The sequence below is a fragment of the Ursus americanus genome, chromosome 2 (genome assembly GCF_024610735.1).
Source record: "Ursus americanus isolate L20-20 chromosome 2, mUrsAme1.1.p, whole genome shotgun sequence".
Taxonomy (NCBI): domain Eukaryota; kingdom Metazoa; phylum Chordata; class Mammalia; order Carnivora; family Ursidae; genus Ursus; species Ursus americanus.
In genome coordinates this window covers 36376373-36396283 of record NC_142128.1, presented here as the reverse complement: position 1 = coordinate 36396283, position 19911 = coordinate 36376373, and the positions used below count along the sequence as shown (strand labels likewise).

The 19911-nt window shown below is 49.8% G+C and overlaps 1 protein-coding gene across 1 annotated transcript; it reads right to left on the bottom strand.

Annotated features, from left to right (window-relative positions):
- Positions 1-1311: 1311 nt before the first annotated feature.
- On the bottom strand, positions 1312-15068 carry C2H16orf89 (chromosome 2 C16orf89 homolog). Its single transcript, XM_045784646.2, has 8 exons — positions 14826-15068; positions 10366-10515; positions 8510-8660; positions 7317-7434; positions 5940-6075; positions 5192-5296; positions 4010-4096; positions 1312-1683 (listed from the first exon to the last, which is right to left on the bottom strand). The coding sequence occupies exons 1-8, from the start codon at positions 15034-15036 to the stop codon at positions 1520-1522; spliced, it is 1122 nt and encodes a 373-aa protein (XP_045640602.1). The 5' UTR covers positions 15037-15068; the 3' UTR covers positions 1312-1519.
- Positions 15069-19911: the final 4843 nt, after the last annotated feature.

Below are 19911 nucleotides of genomic sequence, written 5' to 3'. Positions count from 1 at the left end.
GGACAGGGGGTGAGGCATAATCCCCCCTAATCCGGTTATGTGCCACCCACCCCTCTCTAGGCTGCCTGCCTGTCTTGGTAAACTTCGGTTTGTGACGCAGTGTGGAAGAAATCCTTGAAGCATATGGAGTGCCAAGTAGGTATTAAATTCTGGCCCTTGGTTGCTCAAGAAAACTAGCAACTCAAAAGCAAGTCAAACTTGTCAGCGAGATCCAGGACCATTTCTGTGTGCCTGACAACTGAAGAGCACTTTCAGGAACGCATTCAGGGGCACCAACAAAGAGGATCAGACAGAGGAGACTTAACTCCCCAGAGAAAGATTTAGAAGAACCACTGCCCCCACCAGATTATTGAGCTGATCACAGAAGGAGCTCGGAGCTTGAATTCAGATTGTCAAATACAACTCAATTGTCACCTAAGGATGATCTATTTTTCACTTCGAAGCAAAGCAAGATGATGGACTTAAAGAAGCTTCCAGTCCAAAGGACTGGGTTTTTAGCTGAGTTTTCTACCCCACTCTCCTTTTGACATGCATCTGTCCATAGCCTGAAATCTGCACCACAGACAGTGCCTGGACCCATAAATTAATTAAAAACAAAAACAAAAAAAGAACTCTCATTGACATGTTCAGATATACTCACACTGAAGCAGAACACGAGGGAGGAAGTTGTTACAAGCTGGGCATAAGAGAAAAGTTGACAAGTCAGCTCTCCGTGCCCACTGCTTCAGGACAACCCCCCAGGTAATGTGACATCATCCCTCCTGTGGGGGGATAAGTGCCACTCACCTGGCACTTACTATGTTATAGGAATGGTTCTCAGTACCCTACAAAGATGATGGTCACAGCACTGCAAGTAATCCTGAGGCAGGTGCTGTAATTGTCCCAATTGTACTGATGAGGAAACAGAGTCGCAGAGACGCTAAATGACCTTGCCCGGGGACACAGAGCTAATTAGCAGGACAGCTGGGATTCGGACTCAGGGAGCCTAGGCACAGAGCCACACCATTAACCATGATGCCACACTGCCTTTCTGTAAAATGATGTGGCCATGAAAGGACGCGACATGGGACTGTAGAGTTCCTCGCACGGATATAAACATTTTACGAGCTGATCTTTTGTGACCATATCTCAAGTTCGGTCAGGACTTGAACTGTTACATTCAGAGACCCTTATTTCTCCCACCGGGAAGGGTGCAACAGTTGGGCATCTGAACAAACTGCCTTTAAGACTCAAGTTATGGGTCTCCTTGGAATTTGTGTCGTGACTTGAAACAGAGCCCTAGAAGTTGTCCCCACGGCTGAGAAACACGACTCAACTGCACTCTAAATTTATTCATCTGCTTCCACGCCTGGATCCCACGCCTGGATCCACCCCTACATCACCTTCCCTGGCCCTGCTCCCTGAGGGGATGAAGCTGGGTTGCTTTGCTAGTCTTTCTTCTGCCGCCTCCTTGTTGGCATTGCCCGGGCACCCAGGATTTAAGGGAGGAAGGACTGACTAAGGGCGTCCGGCTTCTGTTTCATCTTCCAGTGGCAGGTGTGGAAACATGTGTCTCAGCGACTGCGGGTGGCATCAGTGTGGACAGCCACAGCTCTCCATTTGCGGGGGGGTATTCCGCCAGGACGTAGAGGAAGCCCCCGAGGGCTGCCACAGCCATGGCTGTGTTGTGGGAGGAACAGCCATCTGCAGAGAGAGAGTCCGCCCTGTGAACACTGTGTGGTGGCCATAGTTCCGTAGCGAGTGCTTTTCAGATACTTCCCGGGCCAGCCAGATCCTGGGCCAGGCACCCATCCAGCAGTGCTGGCCATGAATGGCTCCCTTCTCCAGAGAAATGACCTCAGCCAGTTGGAGCCTCCTCATCGGACAGGTTATGCTTCATCCCAATGACTTACTAATACAGGACACAAATGCCCAGCCTCCCATCTCAGGAGGGTGACTCAGGTGCGATTTCCACTCCAGAGCTCCCTTCCCCTGGGATCTGACCTGAGGCCATACCCTTGTCCAGCTCCTTTCCACCTCCCCTTGCTCTCAGGCCCTGTGTGAGACCTTCTAGAACAACAGCCTATTGCCCGTTTTTGCAGATAGGGAAACTGAGGCTCAGGTAGCAGAGCTGAGCTCCCCAGCCCTGGGGACTCCACGGCTCATTTCTTGACCTTGATAGCTTCCCTCATTGCTGCATTAGTTTTGCCCTATCCCAGGTGACCCTGGGCACCTGCCTGACAGGAACCGCTTGGATGTTACTTAGTTCCCTAAACTCAAACTGGGCCACCTACCTTCTGTTTCTGAGCAGGTAGGAGGGAGCCAGGACTTTCCTCTCCCCTCACAGTCTTGGAGGAGGGAAGGACCCCAGCTAGGGCCTTTAGAGGGAGGGAGAATGCAGGTTTTAAGGAGCCCAATTAGCAACCCTAGCAGCTCACGCTATCCTGTGCCAAATACCGTGGGGAGTGCTTTGCACAGTGATCTGATACTAATCCCCAACATCTCTATGAAGGAGGCACTGTTAGGTCCCTATCTTACAGATAAAGAAACTGAGGCTCAGAGAGGTTGAGTGACCCCCCCGCAGTGAGGAAGAAGCAGAAGCAGAGTCGAACTCTGACAGCATGATTTCAAATCCTGTGCTCTAAATCTCCATGCTGGCTGCCCCCTGCTCCACAGGTGTGCAGGGGGTGCGCGCCAGAAGGAAACAAAGCACCACTCCCTCCTGGGCAGTTTCCTAGACTGTCATCAATCTGCAGAGGCCCAGGAAGGACCTTGGGTCTTTTTGCAGCTCCGTCTCCAGCCCTCTGGTCTGTCCTAGGGTCCAGCTGTCTACCTCTAGGGAGCAGCCAGCTCTCCAGTGTGTGCACAGCAGACCCCCGACCGGCTGGCCATGGGTAGCCACAGCCCCCCATGTCAGGCAGGTCTACCCAGGGCCTCTGGAAGTCTCCTGAGAACTTCTCTCCCCTCCCCAGCCTAGCCTTTGGATTTGTGCTTCCACTCCCTTCTCTTGTCTACCTGCAGGCAGATGATGAGGCTACAGTGGGGCTCACTGGCAGACGCTTAGTTACTGGGATCATTCACCAACATATGCTGGGCACCTACTCTGGAGCTTTCCGGCTTCTGTTTTGCAGTTATTTATTTTGTACTAATAAAAAAAACGAATCAGGTCTTCTCTTCCTTCTTACTCCCTCTATCCCTCCCATATTAAATCTTGCCTTTCTTCCCTTCTCAATATAACTATATCTGATTCTCAGTTTCTCTGCACTGGTGAACTGACCCCATAATTTATCATCTCAACCAGGACACTTTGGGAGTGAAAGCGGGCATTATTCATAATGGCTCCAGGACAACAGGTGTAAGCTGGGGACATCTGGACATGTGGCCATGGGGATTGCACTGGCCACTTGCCTGTTGGCTTGAAGATTCCCTCCTGCTCTTTTTTGCTCCAAACCACAGTGCACTCACCCTTCCAAACTACATTTCCCAGGATGCCTTGCCCATCACCTGATTAGGTTTGAACAACAGCAGACACAGGCCAAAGGACGGCAGAAGACAGGGTATTTCTCCCCATTTTTGCTTCCTCCATGTCCAGCCCCTGCAGGCTCTGCTAACCCCACCTTGCTCCACAGTCCCTCCAGTTCTGCCTCCAGGGAGGGGAGTGGCTTCCTGCAGTGGTTAATCTCTGGGTTGTCTCACTTTTCTGGGTTCGTCTCTTGCAACACCCCTGAGAAGAGTTCCCTACATTAAATTCCCTCTGCCTCAAGTTCCTAGTGCTGGTTCTGTTTGCCTGACTTGACTTTGATGGAGAAGGGGTGATCTCTGTGATTTTCAGTAACACGCTGAAACTTCTTTTATGTTCCTTTCGCTGGAGACAAGATCTCTGGACTCCCACTTCCTACCCTGCCCTCCACCTCCTAGACCCAGCCCTGAAAGGGATGGCAAGGCACATTTCCACTGAGGTCAGTCTGTGTGCAGCCTTTCTGGGGTGTCTTGGTTTCACGCCCAGAAGGCCCCCGGGTATTTTCATTACCTGTAAATTGTTTTTCTCGCCTCTTCACTCTTCTCAAAACATGCTGTTGGCGTTGAATGGCTTTCGATAATTCTTCATCTTCAGCAGCTGGGAGGAGAGTTGAAAGGTGACCTTCTCGAGATGGATTTTCACACATTACTCACCAAACCTCCTCCCTCTCACGACACCTGAAGCAACTCAGGTCTTCTCTTGAATCCGGAGGTCCTTCCAGAAGGTTCCTTGAGCACCTGTCTGCAGATCCTCTCTACACACTGCCTAAATTTATCATCTACTGATGTTTCTCCAGTTGTGGTCCCCCAAACACCCACATCAGAACAGCAGGAGGAGCTTCTTAAAAATGCAAATTCCACAGGCCCACCTTCTACCTGCTGAATCTCTGTAGGTCTGGGGGCCTGAGAATCTTCATTTTATCAACTCCTTTATTTTAAAAATAGACTCTCTTACTCCAAAAGCTTTGCCTCCTTGAGCATCCCAAGCTTCAGCATTTACTGGGAGCCTCGTCTGTACCCTGCACAGGACAGGTGGTTTCCCACGTATTACATCTGCTCCTCATAGCTCAGGGAGGAGATTATTATACTCATTTATTTACAGATGAGGAAGTCAAGGCTCAGTAAGGTGAAGTGACTTACTGCGATGAGGACCAGCTGCCCAGTATCACACAGCTGGACAGGGGTTGTGTCCTCTCCCCCTCTGCTTCTATGTCATCCGCTCCAGCCATCTCCCCTGAATTTCCCACCCAAAGAACTTTCTTCCATATTCTTTTCTCGGCCTGTTGTCTCCTCCACAGCTCTTATCTGAACTTGCAATTATCTCGCTTATTGGTTAATTTAGGTGGTTTCTGCCTCTTTTCTTCAGGGCCCCAGTATTCCCCAGAGCCTAGAACAGTGCTCTGGCACAGAGCAGGTGCTCAGGGAACACTCACTGAAGCAATGGATTTGTTCATGCAGGTGCAGGGGGCCAACACCTTCCAACAAGACTGTCTCCCATCCTGCAAAGTTTTGGCTCCCAAAGGTCCAAGTCTATTTCCATGTGTGTGTGTTCACATGTGTGTTTGCATGTATATACGTGTGGCAAATCTCTGTCTGAGCCACTAGGACCACTGTATCACCTTTCTTCACTTGGCCTAGAAACCCAGCCCCCCACAAGCCTCCTGCTCCCAGCCAGGGTGAAAGTGCAGCTCACCTGGCCTCCCGAAGCATCCTTCCTGTGGCTTCTGCCAGTTGAGAATGGCCTCCAGCCACTGGAGCTTGTAGAAGTCCAAGAAGCCACTGATTCCACAAAACATAACTGGAAGCAAAGACAGAGGATCTTCTACAGGCCTGCCGCCCAGGCCCACCTGCTTCCACTGCCCAAGGCTGCACGGTGCCACCTGCCTCCTCCCGCTAGGGTGAGGCAGCACCAGGAGATGGGTGCTCAGGGCAGTGTCTGGAAGAAGGCAGCTCCCAGGCTGGGTGCTGCCTCCCATTTAGGGCCCTCATGGGAGTCACTGAAGAGTTAGGGTCAGTAGAGGGATCTAGACACTCAAGCCAAGGAGCAGCCACTCAGAGACCCCTTTTCTGCCTCATCTCAGAGGCTTCAAAGTCTGTTTGCCAGTCAGCTAGTTGGTCAGTTCAGAGCTCCATCGCTGGGTCAGCCTTTGGGGCAGGAAGCAGTTACATCGTGGCAGAGAAAATATAGGATGCCCAGTTAAATATGAATTTCCAAAAAACACAAATGCAAATTTTAAAGCATAAGCATATCCCAGGGGATGTTTAGGATATACTTATACTAAAAACATATTCCGTTTATCTGAAGTTCAAATTTACTTGGGCGCCCTGTATTTTGATTTGCTAAATCTGGCAGCCCTACTGTGTGTGTGTGTGTGTGTGTACGCACCCTGCATTAGGCACACCCCTCTGCTTTGTCCCTACAGAGTAATGCCAGGGCTCACTGTTTTCCATGAAGATGTCCCGGGTGGGGTAAGCGTATCCGATGGCCTCAGCTCTCTGGTTCAGGTCCATCATGTTGGCACAAAAGAGGTTCATGTAGTGTTGGCTCTGGCGGAACAGTCCGCCTGTGCATCCCTTCTGAGGGGAAGAAACAGCCGGGAGGATGGGTGACAGACCCGCATGCTGCCACAGGGAAAGACTTGTAGTTCTGAGATGGTCTGGCAGGTGGTTGCCTTTGGGGCAGGTCTTTTCCCTTTTCCCAGAATTTCTTCCCCATCTACACCCCTGGACTGCTGGGGGCTCTGTCACTGGGGAGGATCATAAAGAGCTGAGTTTAAGTCCCACTCAGGAGCTGTGTGACCTTAGCCAGCTAAGTTAACCTTTCTGAGCCTTGAGGGTCTCAGCTACAGGGAAAGGGCGATGTGTCTGGGAGCCGCACCAGAGGTGCTCACTTGGATGGGTGGTACCATAGCTAGGAAGTGCCTGACACAGGCCTCACACTATAGCGACTTAGCCATTAGCTGCTGTCGTATTCAGATTCCAGGCTAACCCAGCTGGCTAGCTTCAGTGCTGCTCAAAAGTGTGGGCCATGGATTGGTCTCAGGGACAGGACAGGAGATGAGAAGGGGATGTGGCAATTTCTGTAACACTGTGTCAGAGTAGCTTTCTACCTGTCAAATCTAATAATCAAAATAATTTTCCTTGTAATTTGATTTTTATTGTATTTATAGAAACACTAGAAAGTGACAGCATGCAAATAAATAAAAAAAAATTTTTTTTAAACCTAACTAAAACATTAAGTACCTTCTCAGCTAAGAATTTCTGCACATGGATGAACATCTTTCAACAGAGATAATGAGCCTTATCTTTATCCATGAGGAAATATATGTGTTCAAAAATTATTATCGTTATTTATCGAAGTTTGAGCGCTTGGCTTGGAAGAGCATTGGGTGCTGCAGAGGTGGGTGTGGGGCTGGTTTGTCTTGGTTTGGTTTTCTGGCAGCTGCTACGGACCAAATGTTCTAAATCCTTTTCTATTTGTTATTGTTTACTGAGTTCTAGAAACCCAGTCCCCCACCAGCCTGAGTTCTTTCTGCTGCTTCTCTTTTACTCTTTCTCTTTGTTTTCCTGATGCCTCCGATCCAGTTCAGGACACAAAGCTCTCTGTCCAACTAGAATCCCAAATTCTCCCTAGTTTGGTTCAATGCGATAGCAGACAGATGGCAGGCTACTCTTACTTCTCCCTCGGGATGTCCAAAACGCAAGCCCAAAAACCCGCTTATTTTCCTGGTGTGTAGCATAAAAACCACACTGCCACAAGCCCCTTTGTGTCTTTCTCTCTCCTCTGTGTCTGTAGCTGGCCCACGTGGGGCACTTACCATTCTGGCCGAGAGGAAGAAAAGCAGCTGGTGGGACAGGCAGTAGCCGGAGCAGCCAGGCTTGGTCATGAGGGTCCTGCAGGAGTCCGAGAGCCTGCAGGGCTGACTGTTGTCTGTCCTGGGGAAGAAGGTGTTTGGGCCCGAGAGAAGGGTGCGATAAAGGAAGCCTGAGGACATGGAGCCTTCCCTGGTCCCCGTTCCCCCACTAGTTATTAGAACTCCAGTAAGTTCCAGGCACCCAGCTGTGCTGGATAGAACACAGGTGTACTATGTCTTGATTTGCTAAATAATACCCCAGCACAGGGGAGGTGACCCTGGAGTTATCCTGGGTGGGCAAGCTCCAGGGGGCTGTGACATGCTATTGCTCCGTGGGAACCCCAAGTACAGTCTTTTCCAGCACTGCCCTACACAGCAGTTCTCTGAACCTAGAGCTGATTCAGGGCTTGCTGCAAGCCCACTGCACAGGAAGATGAAATGGTGAGCTTAACTAGGCTCTACTCCTGCTTGCAGAGACCTACAGCCCAGTGAGCATGGCAGAACCCTAGACAAATGTAAATTGTACCTATGGCTACCAGTGGTGCTAGGAGAGTCAGGCTACGATGGGAGGTCAGCCTTGTGCAGTGGGGTCAGGGAAGGTTCTGGAGGAAGGATGCTGGAGGTGGCCCTGAAGTGTAAGCAGAGTTACTTCAGCAAGGGGTGGGGTGGGGCAGCCTGGGAGGAGGCCCACAACTGCCTGCCGGGCACAGGCAAAGGTTTAGAAGTGGGACAGAGTAGGTCCTTTTGAGAGTCTGACAAGAGCCCCAGGGGCTGGACTAGAGGGGCCTGGAGACCTGGAAGGACAGCAGGAGCTGGGGCTTTGTTCTGAGAACAACAGGAAGCTTCACACTGAGGGTGGAATGCTCAGATATGGTTTTTGAAAGGATCCCTCTGATGTGAGAGACCAATGGGGTGGGGTGGGGGATTGCAGGAAGTGGGGTGGATGTCTGGATCCAGCTGGAAGTCTCCAATGGAGGTGGGGGCAGCTTAGGTGCAATGGAGGTGGGAGAGTTTGGTGTCAGGGTGCCTGGGAGGGGGGTGGCTGTCCCTGGTTTCACACAGATCCTTGGAGATTTGGAGAGTGAGTGGGACACGAGGACAACAGAAAACAAGTGGTTTTGGGTTTTTGGGAAGGGGGGCAAGTGCAGGGGGCCCACCCTGTTCCCAGCAGCTGCACAAGACACGAGTCACTGCGTTCCTCTGAGAAGGAGTCCTGTGGCTCAAACGTGGGGTAGACCATGGAGGCATCTGTGCTGGTCCAGGCATGTGGAAGCTTCCAGAACCCAGGCTGGATGGTCGGCTGGAATTCTGGCAGAGAGGTGGGGTGAGGGGAAAACATCCAGGAGCAGTGGGCCATGCCTTGCCTAACTGCACCCAGGCTCCTGCAGCCCAAGCCCAGGAACTGGGTGTCCCTTCCCCGGGTAGCCCTGACCATACACAAGCCTGCTCAGGGCTCTGAGGTTTGCCTGAGGGTTGCACATTATGTTTGAAACACATAGAAGAGGAAGTTCCTCTTCTAAAAAGAGTTCGTTTTATTTTTTCATTTTTTTTTTTAAAGATTTTTTTATTTATTTGACAGAGAGAGAGAGACAGCCAGCTAGAGAGGGAACACAAACAGGGGGAGTGGGAGAGGGAGAAGCAGGCTCCCAGAGAGGAGGGAGCCTGATGCGGGGCTTGATCCCAGGGTGCTGGGATCATGACCTGAGCCAAAGGCAGACGCTTAACGACTGAGCCACCCAGACGCCCCAAGAATTTGTTTTAAATCAATAGGAATTGGGGTGCCTGGGTGGCTCAGTTGGTTGGGTGTCTGCCTTGGCTCAAGTCATGGTCCTGGAATCCAGCCTCCCATTGGGCTCCCTGCCCAGCAGGGAGTCTGCTTTTCCCTGTCTCCGCTCATGCTCTCTCTCGCTCTTTCTCTCTCTCTCTCAAATAAATAAATAAAATCTTAAAAAAAAAATCAATAGAAATAGTGTTGGGACAGGCTTTGACCAAATTCACTGCAACCCATGAAAGCATGAGATATACAAAAAGGGTTAGCTGACTCCTTCGGTTTGGTTAGAAAGTGGAGCTCTTACAAAACAGATGCCAAGCAGGGTACCTGGGTGTCTCAGTTGGTGAAACGTCTGCCTTCAGCTCGGGTCATGATCTTAGGGTTCTGGGACGGAACCCGTTATCGGGCTCCCTGCTTGGTGGGGAGTCTGCTTCTCCTCTCCCTTTGCCCCTTCCCAGAGCTGTGCTCTCTGCCTCTCTCAAATAAATAAATAAATAAATACATACATACATACATACATACATACATACATAAAATCTTAAAACAAAGAAACAAACCCAAAACCAGATACTAAGGGACTTTTTTAGGGTGACACAGGTTGGGATGGTCTTAAGGGCCAGGCCTGGGAGAAGATAGGGGACCTGGAGATCAGAGGTAGGGAGGGTTGGGGTGCAGTTAGGCGCAGCCAGGCTGTTGTCTGAGAAGGAAGGGTGTACTGGCTAACCATCTCCCCATTCACTCCCACACACCTGACTGGGAGCTGGGAGTCTAGGAGGCTGGACAGGCATGAGGGGATGGTTTTATAAGTCGTCTCCCTCTACCACCTCCAGGAATGATTCACACCAGGCTTACAGGGTGGGTCAGAGAGATATTGGCAGGATGCTAATATTTGGTGCACAAAGGGCTGAATTACTTTTGAGATATCCCACTCTCTGGGATAGACCAGACCCTCCCCTCTGGTCTAGGATGAAGGCTCTCAAGCCTGGGGTAAGCCGAACAAGGGGAGGCATGTTCCCTACTCCCAGACCACTGCCCCCTCCACTCCACCACTCCCTGTGTGGGTGGGAGAGGTCATCTCAACCTGGTCAAGGATGACCAAACATTCCCCAGAGTCAGCCTGTGGTGTGCTTGGCCCACAGGACTCAGTTGTTTACAGATTGTCCCAGAACCTCCCACACCCCAGGAGGAGTGCCCCCAGATGCTATGTTCCTGAAGAAATGGGATTCTACACCCTGCTGTTACCTCTTAAGTACTTGGGGTCACTCAGCCTGAGATAGAAGATGGATCTGTGAAGGAGAGGTGCCAGCTTTTCTGCCAGCTTCCCCACGCGCAGGCTCAGCCGTTGCAGCTGGGGGTCCCGGGCCCACTTTTCCTGAACACCTTTTAGCTGCACTGCAAAGGAAAAGACTTCATTCATTCCATCTCTTGACAAACCATTTGGACAGGAAAAATTATCCTAACTTAGAATGTTTATTGAGCCTCTCTGCCTCCTCCAGTTCCTGAGAGGAAAGAATTGGCTGAGCTTATTGGAAATTAGGCCTTGTGGGGCTCAGCTTGGTGACAGGGGGTCAGTTTGCTGGAAGTTGGCAGCTTAGAGTTTGATTTCTGGAAGTGGGCCTGAGTTCAGATCCTGACTCTAATACTTTCTTGTGGGTGACCAGAGAAAGATGTTTAATTTCTTTCCATTTTACTTTCTTCATCTATAAAATGGGGGTAATGATGGTCCTTATTTCTTGGAGTTGGGGGCTGTAAGGATTAAATGAACTAATGCATAGAGAGGACTTAGCATTGTCCACAGTGCAAAGTAAGCACTTAATAAAGTTTAGCTATAAGTATTAATCAGGGAGATCTAAGGTTTGCTCTACAGGAATGAGGAAGGGATTCAGATGCTGGGTGGAGAGCTGCTATGTACAGTTGAGCAGGTTGTACACTGCACAAGGGCAGCATCTATTCCTATCATGGGTTTCTTTTTTTTTCTTTCTTTTTTTTAAAATTTCATTCATTTTTTTAAAGATTTTATTTATTTATTTGAGACAGAGAGAGAGAGCACGAGCAGAGGGAAGGGCAGAGGGTGAAAGAGAAGCAGGCTCCCCGCTGAGCAAGGAGCCTGATGTGGGACTCGATCCCTTGACCCTGGGATCATGACCTGAGCCGAAAGCAGACGCTCAACTGACTGAGCCATGCAGGTGCCCCCTATCATGGGTTTCTATATGTATTAAGACAATTTTCCAGCAGATGGCAGGCAAGCGACTTGAGGAAGAAGACATCTTTTTCTAATTTTCACACAGGTGCATTTTGGACTAGCAGTGGCTCTGCAGGGTTGGGAGAAAATGGTGATGGTGGGGAGATAAGAGGTGGTCGAGAGAGCAGATGTGAAAGAAAGCCTCAGCACAGGGCTGAGAGGGTGAGAGTTGTTTTTTGCTTCAGGTAGAACTTTGATGGGGAGGGCAGATGAGGTTTAAGAGGGTGCTAAGCAAGTCTTGTTGGGGTGATGGGCTCTGTAGTGGTCTTCTTCAGGCTTCGCTCTCTCTCTGCACTTGAACCTAGGCTGTCTGCTTCTGAAGCCTTGTTCCAGACTGCCTGGCTTCACAGCAGATGGAGAGTACTGTGCTGGCACCCAGAAGGGGTAGCCAAGTCAGCAGTGAGGTGCACCCAAGCTGGCCTCATGGTGCTATTTCTCCCTGCCTGTGTGGCTGCTGCTGCCACCTTCTGGATCACCCTCCTGGCTGGCAGAGGCAGCTGGAGGGACCCTTTGTCTCTTAGGGTCAATGTCCACTTGTCTACCCCACGCAGAAAGGATCTGGGAGATCAGTGGGTATCTTGTTGCGACCGTACGCCCCAGAATGAGAACCTCTTCTCTCTGTCCCAGGAGGTTGAGAATAAAGATAGGACCCTCACAGCGAGTGCTGTGGCAGCCAGCCGGTTTTCACACCCTTTCAAGCCCCTCCTGCATTGTATGGGGCTGACCCTCGAAACCAATAAGAAATTGGGGAAATGATGGTGTGTGACCTCCAAAGCTTGGTTGTAAAAGACGTTGAGACTTCTACCTTGCTCTCTCTGAGGTCACTTGCTTTGGGGGAAGCTGGCTGCCATGTTGCAAGGGCACACAAGTAGCCGTATGGCGAGGTCACATGGTAAGTAGCTGAGGCCTCTACGCATTTGCCAGCACTAACTTGCCAGGTCTGGGAATGAACGGGCTCCCCTGGCCCCAGTCAAGCCTTCAGATGATCACAGCCCTGGCCGACATCTTGACTCCAACCCCATGTGAGACCCTGAGCCAGAACCACCCAGCCCACTTGTTCCCCCTGACAAACAGAAACTGTGAGATGGTAACTATTTTGTTGTTTTATGCAGCTAAATTCAGGGATAAGTTGTTATGCCTCAGTAGGTTATTGCCAAGGGATAGGGCAGAGCTGTGGAGAGGAAAGGAGGGGGTGGCCCTGGTCTAAGGCTGTTGTGTGGTGTCGGCTTGGGCCACCGCTTCCCTCCTTCCCAGCCACCTTGACCCTGTAGTGATTCAGGCAACGGGCGCTGAGTCAGACAGAGCAGGGTTCTAAGCCCACCGCCTCGCTTGCTGTGTGACCTCGGACATTCTCTAAAGCCTGTCCCTCCATTGGTAAAAAGGGGATCATCATAATGAACTTACTTCAAGGATTGTGGGGGAAGTCGGCGAAATACCCCACGTGAGCGTTTACATTGTGCCAGTGCTTAGCAGGTACTTAGCGAACCTTATCTTTTATTATCTCACAGACCCCAGAAAGCACACAGCCAAGGGAACCACCTGCCTTTCCTTTTTCTCTCCATAAGGAAACAACAGGTCCGTGGGATGGCTGCTGACAAAAGCCTGTTGCCTTGTTCCAGGCCTTGTTTATTCAGCTGCTGCATGGATGGAGCCCAGTGCTGTGGCTGACATCTAGGGTGGTCAGGAAAGTCAATGCAATGCCCACCCTGCCCTCAAGGGCTGTTAGAGCAGGTGGATTTCAATACTAGACCCCTGCCTGTCAGCTGTGAGGCCGAGGGAGGTTACTGAACCTCTCTGTGCCTCAGAGCCCCACCTGCAAAGAGAGCAAAACAGAGCACTTCCCCCTCTGGGCTGTTCAGGGATTACACGCAGCCGGTACCCAGGTAACATCAAAAGGCACAGTTGCCAGGCCACATGCTGTGGCATTGTGGGCCCCTTCCTTTATTATAAAAATAGATTAAAGAGTATGTCCTACGACTGGTTTAAAATAAAGATGGATATGTTGATATTATATATTAGAGCATTCTCTTTGACTTTAAAGTTCATTTTTATTCCTTCTGACTTTAACAGAAATCAAAACAGGGAGCCTGGGTGGCTCAGTTAGTTAAATGTCTGCCTTTGGCTCAGGTCATGATCCCAGGGTCTTGGGATTGATCCCCGCATGGGGCTCCCCACTCAGTGGGGAGTCTGCTTCTCCCTCTCCCTCTGCCACTCTCCCCTTGCTCGTGGTCTCTCTCTCTCTCTCAAATAAATAAAAATAAAATTTTAAAAAGAGAGAAATCAAAACATCAAAACAATCAAAACATTTTCATGGGCCTCTGAAAGTGACCTGTGCCTAATGGCCTGTGTTTACTACTATTACTCATTTCTAGAGACATTATAGGAGAGGGCTGGGGTTAAATGGAGACCCGGGTCCTAGCCTGAGTGGATCTTGGATCTTGGATCTTGGGGGTCTCCAGGATGCCGCCTGGGGGCTCAGGAGTGTGGGGAGGACACCGGGAGGCCAGCCACGGAAGCAGACCTATCCCAGAGCCCCTCCCCTTGCTAGGACCTGGAGTCTAGGTAGGCAGTGGGTGGCAAGCTGCACTGGCCACCCAGAGTGGGTGATGTGAAAGGGGGGGCCAGCCAGAGCCCCAGGCTGATACCAAGTCAGCCCTTTGTCACTATGGTCAAGGTGGCCTTCGGTGAGGGGCTCCTTGCAACCTAAAGTGTGCATTGGGTGGTTCCGTGTTTGCCTTGGCCTATTGCCAGCTCCTTCTAGAGGATCTTATATCCCTGAAAGCTGAACAAACACTTGGCTCTTTTCTTGGAGCCATCAGGTGGCTTTGGCTGGAAGTGGGGGGAGTGGAGTTGGAGCCTGATCTTGAGGGTTCCTGGTTTTGTCCATAGCCACCCTCCCATCAATGCCCCTTGAAAGGGCACACTCCCTCTGCCCATCTTGTTCATGACACATCGGGACTGGCAGTGTCAAATGAATCATTTCCTCCCAGGAAAATAATAATTTCCAAATCTTTTCCTATGTGGTTTCTTTTCTTTTCTTTTCTTTTCTTTTCTTTTCTTTTCTTTTCTTTTCTTTTTTTTTCTTTTTCTTTCTTTCTTTTTTTTTTTTTTAAAGATTTTATTTATTTATTTGACAGAGAGAGAGACAGCCAGAGAGAGAGAGGGAACACAAGCAGGGGGAGTGGGAGAGGAAGAAGCAGGCTCCCAGCGGAGGAGCCTGATGTGGGGCTTGATCCCAGAACGCCGGGATCACGCCCTGAGCCGAAGGCAGATGCTTAACGACTGAGCCACCCAGGCGCCCCTCCCATGTGGTTTCTGAATCCTTTTTGCTTCTAAAATAATTGAGTATAGCAGGGCCCCAAGACACCCAAAAGGAGCAAGCTTTCCAGTAGAGCAGGGAGGGGACTGGCTAAGAACTGGTTTTACGGTGGCCAGTCCAGTGGATTGAGAGTGCACCCACCTTCCAGCACCCGGAACCCCACCACGCCGTCCAAGTTGATTTCAGGCAGCCTCTTCTTCAGGAAGGAGGTGGCTCTCTCCAGCGCCGAGAGGATGAGGCCCATGATGGTGGCCTTGCCCTCTGGGGTGTCCGGTGGTGCCAGAGAGGAAGGCTGCAGAGGTGGTGGTGTTGCCAGCAGCAAGAGCAGGAGCAGGAGCCCTGGGCTGGACATGGCTGGGCCTCTGCTTGAGGCTGGTCGAGTGTTTCAGCCCCGGGCAGCCCGCCCCCACATACCCTCCTCCTGTCCCTTCCTCCTTGCCCCTCCCCTGCAGAGCTGGAGACAATTGGTGGGCAGGGCTGACCCAGCAGCCTGGGGTGGCCTGGGCAGAGGGCCATGGGAAGGGCAGCTGGAGGGGTCCGCCTGCGGGGGGGGGGGGGGGGGAGGGGAGGGGCAGTGGTCAGGCCAGCCCTGGAGTGGAGCCAGCTGGCTGCAACCTCCCACTCTTTCCTTCTCATTCCTGATTCTCCAGGCCAACGGGCTACATCTTGGATCTACTAATTGCAATTATACTCCAGAAATCTAAAAGCACGGAAATGTAAAGGGTTTTGCTTTCTTGTTTGTTTTTTTTTTAAAGATTTTATTTATTTATTCGACAGAGATACAGACAGCCAGCGAGAGAGGGAACACAAGCAGGGGGAGTGGGAGAGGAAGAAGCAGGCCCATAGTGGAAGAGCCTGATGTGGGGCTCGATCCCAGAACGCCGGGATCATGCCCTGAGCCAAAGGCAGACGCTTAACCGCTGTGCCACCCAGGCGCCCCATTGTTGTTTTTTTTTTAATTAAGTTTGGAATAAGCTTGTTTGAAGGCACATCTACCAGAACTGACAGACGATTCCTGAGGGCAGCGCCTGCCCAGTAGAAATAGAATATGAGCTGCAAAGACAAGCCACATGGCCAATTAAAAATTTTCTAGTAGCCACATTTTAAAAAGTAAAGAAAAGCAAGTGAAATTAATTTTTTTTTTTAAAGTAGGCTCCACACCCAGCGTGGAGCCCAACAGGGCGCCCAAACTCACAACTCTGAGGTCAAGACCTGAGCTGAAGTCCAGAGTCAGATGCTTCACCAACTGAGCCAGACAGGTGCCCCAGGCGAAATGAATTTTAATGATCTATTTTATTTGAACCAATGGATCCAAAACATCATTTCAACTTGTAATCAATATGAAATGATTAACTTTGTAACTTCTTTTTTAACATCAGTTTTCTCAAAGGAAGTCCTTGAAATCTGGCATTTCACACTTGAGGCACATTTCAAAACAGGCTAGCCTTATTTCAAGAGCCCAAAAATCACATGTGGCTGCTGTATTGGACAGTGAAGACTTAGAGCCCTTCTTTGGCTCATTCAGTGTGAAAGCATATCTGTTTCCCTGCAGAAAATTTTTTTTTGAAAGATTTTATTTATTTATTCGACAGAGATAGAGACAGCCAGCGAGAGAGGGAACACAAGCAGGGGGAGTGGGAGAGGAAGAAGCAGGCTCATAGCGGAGGAGCCCGATGTGGGGCTCGATCCCATAATGCCGGGATCACACCCTGAGCCGAAGGCAGACGCCCAACCTCTGTGCCACCCAGGCGCCCCTCCCTGCAGAAATTTTTAAAAAACATTTATGCATTTATTTTAGAGAGCGAGCTTAAGCGGGGGGAGGGGTGGAGGGAGAGGGAAAGGAGGAGAGAGAGAGAGAGAGAGGGAGAGAGAGAAGCAGACTCCCCACTGAGTGGGGAGCCCCACGCGGGGGCTTGATCCCATGACCCTGAGATCACAACCTGAGCCAAAACCAAGAGCTGGATGCTCAACCAACTGAGCCACCCAAAAGTGCACCCCCTGCAGAAATTTTAATGTTGGGGGTGCCTGGGTGGCTCAGTCATTAAGCATCTGCCTTCAGCTCAGGGCATGATCCCAGGGTCCTGGGATGGAGCCCCACATCAGGCTCCTCCACTGGGAGCCTGCTTCTTCCTCTCCCACTTCCCCTGCTTGTGTTCCCTCTCTCGCTGGCTGTCTCTTTGTCAAATAAATAAATAAATAAAATCTTAAAAAAAAAAAAAAGAAATTTTAATGTTGGTTTACTGGGTGCTGCCCTGAACTTTGCTGGACGGTTAACATGTACATGCGCCATATTGCCTTTCTTAAAATCCAAAACGTTCTGAATGTAGAAACATCTGGCCCCAAGGGCTTCAATTAACAGATTACAGATCTGTAAAAAAAAATAATAATAAAAATACCACCACCAAAATGTGCATCTTGACGCTCCTTATGGGCATGCTGTAGGTCAACCATTTAATTTCATTCTTGTCCCTCCCTCCCCCACCCCAGCCAGTCTTTTTATACATTTTTTTCCTGAACATTTAAAAATGACAGCTTTACTGAGATATAATTCACATACCATAAAATTCGCCCTTTTAAAGTGTACAATTCAGCAGTGTCTTTCAAAGTAGATTCACAACGTTGCTCAGCCATCACCATTGTCTGATTCTGAAACATTTTCGTTCCCCCCAAAAGAAACCCATCCCCATTAGCAGTCACTCCCCACCTCCACCCCTGCCTCCTCAACTGCCCAGCCCCTGGCAACCATGAATCTACTTTCAGTTTCTAGGGACTTGCCCATTTTGGACATTTCACAGAAATGGGGAATTAATCCGTATGTGACCTTTTGGTCTGACTGCCTTCATTCAGCATAACGTTTTCCAGGTTTGTCTATGTTGTAGCATGAATCAGGACTTCATCCCTTTTAATGGCTGAACAACATCCCATTGTGTGGCTAGATCACATTATATCCTATCCATTCATCAGCTGATGGACATATGAGTTGTTTCTACCTTTCTGCTATTGTGAATAATGCTATATAATAAACATCTGTTTACAAGTTTTTGTTTCAAAACCTGCCTTCAGTTTTCTTGGGCATATACCTAGGACGCAGTTGCTGGATTCTATGGTGACTCTATGTTTAACTTCTTGAGGAACCACCAAAATATTTTCCGCATGGGCTGCACCATTTTACATTCCTATCCGTGATTATGAGGGTTCCTTCCCCATGCATATGTTTTTGTGTGTCATTTTAATATTGCAGTTATACCATATATTTGTGTACTGTATCTATATCTGTGCCTTTTACATAGAGCTAAGTTTCTTTCCCCCCCCAACAACCATTTTTTACCCCCTTGGTTGCGCCATTGAGAATGAAATGTTCCAGGTGAAGCTTGTCACTATTGTCACTTCAGTTAATCCTTACAACAGCCTCTGAAGTGGGTCCTATTCTTTTTTTTTTTTTAAGATTTTATTTATTTACCTGAGAAAAACCAAGAGAGTAAGCACAGAGGGAGAGTGACAGGAAGAAGCAGACTCCCCACCGAGCAGAGAGCCCAACGTGGGACTCGATCCCAGGACCCTGAGATCATGACCAGAGCCGAAGGCAGACGCTTAACCCGACTGAGCCATCCAGGCGCCCAAGTGGGTCCTATTCTTATCCCCTTTTATAACTTAAAATCTGAGGCTCTAGGGGACAGGGTAAGTGACTTCTTGTGACCCAGTGTCTCACAGCTAGTATGAGGTGGTGTAGGAATTCCAACTCTGAGTCCACATCTTAACCATCAGGTGATCCTGCTAGGGTTCAACCTCCGGTCTCTGGAAGGGGTAACAATACCCTCCTGACCTCTGAAAGGACTGACTTTCACATGTGATGTATGTCAAGTGGGCAGGCAGGACAAGCAGGGCTGGCTGAGCTCTGACACACCCCTGGGTGGTGATGCATCTTGCTCCTTTCTCCCTAGAGAAACAATCCCAACTCCTTTGCCAACCAGGGTTTCATCTTCTAGACCGTGGCATTTACTCTTGGTTTGTCATAACCATGGCACCTGGTCCTTAGCCTCTCAGATCATCAGAGCAGGAGGGGCTGTCTGAGATGGGAAGTCCCCTCTTTTAATTACAGGTCAGAAAAGCCAACTGACAGAGAGCTACTTGCTCAAGATCATGAAACCCACAAGGCTGAGGTCTCCAGATCCCAGCCGCATCCCACCACAAGAGGGCAGACAGAGTGGGCAGGGTGTGTACTCCAGCCTCCCAGCCTCCCAGCCCCCGCACCTGCAACTGAGGGACTAAGGAGGCTGCCCTCGGTGTCCGTCTGGCTATCCCTCCCATCCCTCCTTACCCTCTTTAGCTAAATTTTCAAGCCCTGCCTCTGTCACATACTCACTAATGGTGTGATCTTCAATGTCCTTATTGGTAAAAAAGGACTCACAAGGCTATTGCGAGAAGCAAATGAGACACGTGCCAAGTCTTGAGCTGGGCTCTAGGGACACCGTAACCACATCTGCAAGGGGCTGCCCTGTCTAGGCTCTTATCAAAGGAGGAGGTGCTGTTTTGTTTCTTTGTCCAGTGCATGAGTGAGTGAAGCAGCTTGAGGGCAGTGAGGGTGGCTTCACCAAGATGCTCTCAATGTTTCTCAGCAAGAGGACTCCTTTCAAAGTTAAAGGGCTATCACCCGCACACACACTAAACTCTTAAGTGTGACTACTTTAGGAGGTAAAATGAGAAGGTCAGTGGGAAAAATTTTCCTTCTTAACCACATATACTTGAAATCATTGTGTTTTTTACTTCCTTCTTTGTCCTTTCTCCTTTCTCTTTATAAATGTTTTATTCAAGTACAACATACATCCTGAAAAATGAACAAGTCTTCTGTTTAATGAATTTTCTCAAAAGGCCCACACCCACCTCATCAGCACCCAGATCCAGAAAGACAACACAACCAGCCCTATTCCACCAGCTCCACACTGGCCCCCTCCCACTCACACCCCATCGTCCAAGGCAGGTCACTCTCTTGACTTCTAAAAGCAAAGGGTAGTTTTTTGTATTTTTAAGATTTATGTATTAGAGAGAGAGAGACCAAGCACACAAGTGGGGAGACAGGCAGAGGGAGGGGGAGAGAGAGCATCTCAAGCAGACTCCCTGCTGAGCACTGAGCCCCATTCCAGGCTCCACCTCCCGACCTCACCCAAAATCAAGAGTCCACGCTTAAGGGACCGGACTAATCAGAAAGAACGATTACTCAACATTTGCA